Raw genomic sequence first — 6,424 nt, forward strand, 5'->3', positions numbered from 1 at the left:
ACAAATTAAAGAACTCAAAACTTACAAATTACAATACATCATATAAACAGAGAGAGAGAGAAAGAGAAAGAGAAAGAGAAAGAGATCGAGAGAGAGAGAGAGAGATCGAGAGAGATTAGCAGGGGCGATTGAACCGAAGAACACAGATCAAAACAGAGAGAAATGGCAAGATTAAACATGGTAGTGTTTATGGTAGTAATGGTACTGGGAGCTATGCATATACAAAGCTCAGATGCACAAACAACACATACTGTTGGTGGCTCTCTTGGATGGGTCATTCCTACTCAAGATCCTAACGCATACTCCACTTGGGCTTCTTCTAATTCCTTCAAAGTTGGCGATATTCTCGGTAATTTTTATTTAATTTATTTTCTTCCCTATTTTTTTTTGTCAAGAAGCACTTTCACGTGAATGAAGCCGTGAAGGGGATTTTTTCATTTGAGAAATTTTATTATCTAACCGAACAGCATGTAAAATGACCCGAAAGTTTAGATACTTTTTTTGATAACAACTTTCATTATGCAGTGTTTAACTTCACAACCGGATCACACACCGCGGCGGAAGTGACAAAGGCAGCATACGATGCATGCACTCTTACAAGCCCTATCTCCACCTGGACTACCGGTCCGGCCAGTGTCACACTTAACTCATCAGGCTCACATTACTATCTCTGCACTGTTCCAGGTCACTGCTCAGCTGGACAAAAACTAGCCATCACTGTCTCAGCAGCCTCAGCTCCTGCTCCCACACCCTCAGCCGCCCCTCCTACCCCCACTCCCACCCCCAGCCCTACCCCGACACCCACCCCTACACCCGCCCCTACCCCTAACCCTACCCCGGCCCCTACCCCGGCAACCACACCATCTTCATCACCAGCACCAGCACCATCATCACCAGCACCAGCATCAGCGCCAACACCATCAGGAACACCAGCAACACCACCTAGTGGAACTCCTAGTGCACCAGCACCAGGGAGCAATACTACACCATCAGGACCACCAGGAGCCTCTGATACACCGAGCTCAGGATCATTTCTTTCGGCTGCACTACCGGTGACATTTTTGGCCATTGCCATGGCTTTGTACTACTAGGTTTAGATCAAAACCATATAGATGTTAATTTTTGTTTTGGATTCATTTTTATGTTTGTGATTTTACTATTTTGTGTGTAATTTTTTGGATTATATTTATCAATAAACATTACATTTTTCTGTACTTGGTACATAAATCTCCATTATATAAACTTTGATCCTTCTGATATGCTTTGCTACTCTTGTGAGTCTAGAACAATTGCAAGTTTAAACAAGTAAAAATAAAATTTTAAATATTTTTATAAATGGCAATATTTTGGTGATCATCAAAATTTCTGCACAACTCATTTTATCATGTTTCATTAATGAACATTCATCTACTATTAAATTGATATGAATGTAGAAATGATTACACTAATCTAGAAAATGGGATAAATATTTGAACTATGTACTAGCTATTAAACTAACCATTAAACATAATAGATTATAAAACAAACTCACTGGGACTTAAGTGTGTGATTAACTAAAAGTTAAGTGTCAAAGTTGTATTCCTTGTCGCCATTGTACCTTTTCCACTAAAAAGATTGTTAACACCAATTCAAAATATAAAGTGGGAGTAATTTAGACTAATCTAAACTAACTCCCACCAGCCAGCTTCCAAAGCATTTCCTATTGTGTTGTCTTTATCAATGTAGCCAAGTCATTCTATTGTGGTAAGTTCAAAATTTGTGTGATGAAAGTCAAGTGATTGACAGCTAACATTGAGAAAAGAAGATAACTGATGGACAACTTTACCAACTTTTTTAATCAGCCAAATTCTCGAAATTTCATAACAATAAAAATCAAATAAATTTAAATATTGTATCATTTAATATTACCTCTATTTTTTAATATATGACGTTTGATTTTTTGACATACATGTTTACGGGATTTGGTCATATAGTTAAAATAAATTTTTTCAATTTTTTTTGTGAATAAAAGTTTTGATCTCATATTTTTATTCAAAAAAAGAATTACTTAAAAGTAATAATTCTAACTATGTGGTCAACCCTCCTAAATATGTGTGTCAAAAAGTCAAACGTCATATGTTAAAAAACAGAGGGAGTATTTTATAATAATAATTTTTACTTGTTGAGAATAGATATTTTCTGTTAAGTATTTTGCATATATTTTTTAAAGTTTAGGAGAAATCTACAAGTCAATTAAATCATCATACTCCGTTTTGTTCCACTAAATTATTTACATACTTAGCAAGTATATTTAGAAAATTATATTTTACATGGGTCTTTAAAATACTTGCCTATCTTCCTATCCAATACTCCCTCCGTCTCAATTAATCTATCATGTATGACTTTTTGTGGTCAAATTGACTTAACTTTGACCGTAAATTAAATATTAATCTTTCATTATTTTAAAAAACTGAAAAATACGTATTAAAGTAGATTAGGTATACTTTCTAATGATATAATTTTTTTCAATTATATACTATATGAAATTTTCGGTCAAAATTAAGTAAATTTGATCACAAAAAATCAAACATGATAAATAAATTACGACGGAGGAAGTACTATAAAGAATCAAGGAAGACGAAAGAAGTACATGTTTTACAATAGTAACGCATGTTCCCCTGGTGGAAGGAGACACTTGGATGCGCACTTCAACGCTGTACACACATTACATTAATAATGTTGGGCCAATTGGTGTAAAAATAATAATGTTGCGGTGAGCCGGTGCAAGTTAAAATTACATTTACTAAAAACTTTAAACCGTTTTGAAAGTTTGGAGTCACGCACTTAAAAATAATATTATATGTCTTATTTTCTTTTAGAAATTTAAAAGATACATTATTTTTTTTATATGTTACTAGACCATACATGTGTGTAACAATGTTTTTTTTGTGTGGAAATGAATTTTGTCACAATTTTAAAGTAGGAACACTGTTCCAAATTTTTGGAGAATGACCAAAAAAAACTTTAAATGATACTCCTTCTATCTCGTCCAATTATATACGGTTCTTTTTCAATTCTCGACACGCATTTTAAGGTGAATAGAAAGTATACTTTCGTAATTTATTTTTGGTTGTTTTTTCTGTAATAAACTTTAAACAACAAACTTTTATTCATAAAAAAAAATATTTACAAAACTAAACTTTAAAGGAATTTTAAAATGTGTGTCTGGACTCTGTCATGATGTATAGGTCCAAGGGGAACGGGGGGAGCATTAGATATAATCGTGATCAAAATAATAGTGATGAATTCTAAGCTATATAGTCCATTGGGCTTCTCCTTGGAAAACATTACTCCTTAGCTAATGGGCCTGTTGCTTCCAGCCCATGAACAAATTTTATTTGATGAGTATAACTGAAAGTCTGAAAGCAATGTCTAAGCCTTCCAAGTTGCCATGTAAACCTACATTTCAAGCAGATACTTATGTTTCACTCATGTTCTGTTTCACATGGCCGGGACTCTGATTCAGAGCTGCAGTGTCCCAGAGTCATCGCGCTATACTCGCAGGAAAGGAAAACCGAGCTGCGTTCATTTAGGAGATATACGCATTTGAAACACGTGAACTCGTTTAATTTCACAAGCCAAAAGAACCAAAATGAAATAAGAACTACTATTCAGAGTCCTACCTTAACAAGCTGCGAACAGTTTGTAAGTGATCATTATGTTTTCCGATAATGCAGCAGATGTATGTTACATTAAATTGTCGAAAAATACAGCAAATCTTGTTCTTTTAAACGTGCAGTTCAGATAAGCAACTCAATTACAATTATAGATTAAAAGGGTCAACATAGAACAACTGACAGACTCACAGAACAGCTACCAGAATCGAGGCTTCTTTCCTTTTAAATGTGCTATGTTCCCTGTGTCAAAGGGAACTGGTGAGAATGAAACATATACGTATAACGTATGATACTCATCACTTTCTCCGTTTGTATGTAGGGATGGGCGTTGGGTCACATCGGGGAAGGGTAGTATTATTCCCGCTCCCGGCCTGCAACTTGGCCCATTCCTTGTCGGGGACTATATATCATTCCCCGTCCCCGGCCCAAACGGGGAACGGGGATCTCCGCGGGTAATCACGGATATTTATTTAAATCAAAATTTCTATTAAATAATTTTTTCCATGCAATATATAGAAAAAAAACATCAAAACAAAATATTAAACTGCAAATTCTAATAATTTTGTCTTTTTAAACAAAAAATATTTATGTAAAATCGAAGTACATTTGTATTACTTCACTCTGACCTTATATTTTAAAAAAGATATTCTCTCCGTCCCTTTCAATTGTTTACATTTTTTAAAGAGTGTCCGACACGCATTTTAAGGTGCATATAAAGTATAGTTCTGTAATTTTTTTTTACAATTTTGTTTTTCTGAATAAAAATTAAAACATTCAACTTTTATTCAGAAAAAGAAAATTATAAAAATAAATTACATAACTATACTTTTTATGCACCTTAAAATGCGTGTCGAACACTTCCTCGGAAATGTAAACAATTGGAAGGGACTGAGGGGATATTATCTAAAAACATCTCTAACAACATAGAAAATACAAATTGTTCGTAGCACTTACATATTTCTTGAAGATAAATACGAATATATAAATATATTGTAGTGCAGGAAAAAAATCGGGCCGGGGATCGGGCCGGGGAGACATAAAAAACCATCCCAGCCCGTACCCGCAAAAATCCCCGAATCCCCGCCACTTTCGGTGCGGGGATCAGGACGGGATCGGTCGGGCCGGAGTCCGTGCCCATAGGGGTGAGCAACGGGTCAGAATCGAACTGAACCGAACCGAAACCGAAAGAACCGAGAACCAAAATAGAAATATTTTAAGAACCGAACCGGACCGGACCGGACCCGTTTATATGTAAGAACCGAACCGTAACCGGACCGTAATTATCGGTTCTTAACCGAAATAACCGAATTTATATTTTATTTTATATATATTTACTTTTTATATTATTTTATATTCTAACTTTTTAAATTTTGACTAGTTTTTATTATTTATTGAGGGTAACTTAGTAAAAGAAGATTCTTATTAGTGGTGAATCATTTTGAATTTGATTACTTTGTAATATTTCTGAAGAAAAATATTTATAAAAATATTCAAAACTCCATAACTATTTAAATAAACGAGTAAAACAATAAAAATCATAGTTTTCTTAAAATTTATTAAAGTATTATAAATAAGAAAACATAATACGTAATATGTATACATATATTTATATATATTTTTGTATCTATTCATTTATATATGGTTCTTACGGTTCTAGTATGTTAAGAACCAAACCGAATCAAGAACCGAAATTTCTAAAAAAACAAGAACAGAACCGGACCCGTATTAGTTAAGAACCGAACCGGAACCGCAATTTTTGATCGGTTCGGTTCTAGGTTCCGAACCGGGAAATGCTCACTCCTACGTGCCCATCCCTATTTTTATGTCAGATATCGGAGATTAAGAAAATGCGAAGGCTCATTTTATCCCTCTACCAAGACCAAATCGAACCAAATATATAAGGGTTTATAAACTTCTTTACCCCAAGGTTCTAGAGTTCAAATTCAACCAAAAGCTTGTTTTATTTCCCTATCAAGACCAAATCAAACCATCCATATTCAAGCTTGGTCGTGTCTAGGTGATTCAGGGTAAAGATGAAACAAATAGCGGATTTGTCGTTTGTGTAATAATCAAAAATTGAAACCGTGTCCAGGTGATTCCGGGTACAAGATATAATATTACAGGTCCATGTAATCCAAAACTGAAACCCAAACTCTTGAATGAGATGGAACATAATCTTATTATGTAAGATTTCTAATATAAATTACAATAATAGATTCTGATATAAATATGACATCTGATCATAACTAAGATTACTCTTATTACAAAAGAAACCTGCAATACCAATGACTTGTCCTATGGTTATCCCTCCTATGAAAACAAAATTCCCAACCCATATCAGCAAATATAGTCCTAAAATCTCATATTTCTCTTCTTCCTCTAACATTCACTTTCTGTTTCATGTACATAATCCATAATTTCCATTCCATCAACCTGAACAACACATTAGTTTCACGGTGTACAGACACCTAGCAATGTTTGAACTCCGCACTTCTCAAAATTAAAATGCAAGTGTTATTGACAGGCCATTTATCTTTTATCTAAATCTGATTTTTTATCCTTCGAGACCTCTTCCCCAACACACCCCACTCAACTAAATTGAGCTTATAACATTCTACTTCGACTAAATTGAGCTTATAACATTCCCTAAATTAGTTATAGTCCCTAAATTAGTTACTAAAACTAATCAAGTAGTCTTTTTTCGATAAAATTTCACTTTAGACAGAGTAAGAAGAACCAATTGACGAAACATATGCTACATTCCCGAA

General features: G+C 34.2%; 1 protein-coding gene across 1 annotated transcript; it reads left to right on the forward strand.

Annotated features, from left to right (window-relative positions):
* LOC141708920 (uncharacterized) lies at window positions 1-1,214 on the forward strand. Its single transcript, XM_074512759.1, has 2 exons — window positions 1-349; window positions 526-1,214. The coding sequence occupies exons 1-2, from the start codon at window positions 163-165 to the stop codon at window positions 1,089-1,091; spliced, it is 753 nt and encodes a 250-aa protein (XP_074368860.1). The 5' UTR covers window positions 1-162; the 3' UTR covers window positions 1,092-1,214.
* The last annotated feature ends 5,210 nt before the right edge of the window (window positions 1,215-6,424 follow it).

The sequence above is a fragment of the Apium graveolens genome, chromosome 2 (genome assembly GCF_009905375.1).
Source record: "Apium graveolens cultivar Ventura chromosome 2, ASM990537v1, whole genome shotgun sequence".
NCBI classification, from domain to species: Eukaryota; Viridiplantae; Streptophyta; class Magnoliopsida; order Apiales; family Apiaceae; genus Apium; species Apium graveolens.

Coding starts and splice junctions, on each gene's coding strand:
- LOC141708920 (XM_074512759.1), top strand. CDS start 163: ATGGCAAGATTAAACATGGTAGTGTTTATGGTAGTAATGGTACTGGGA. Junction 350..525: donor CAAAGTTGGCGATATTCTCG/GTAATTTTTATT, acceptor TTCATTATGCAG/TGTTTAACTTCACAACCGGA.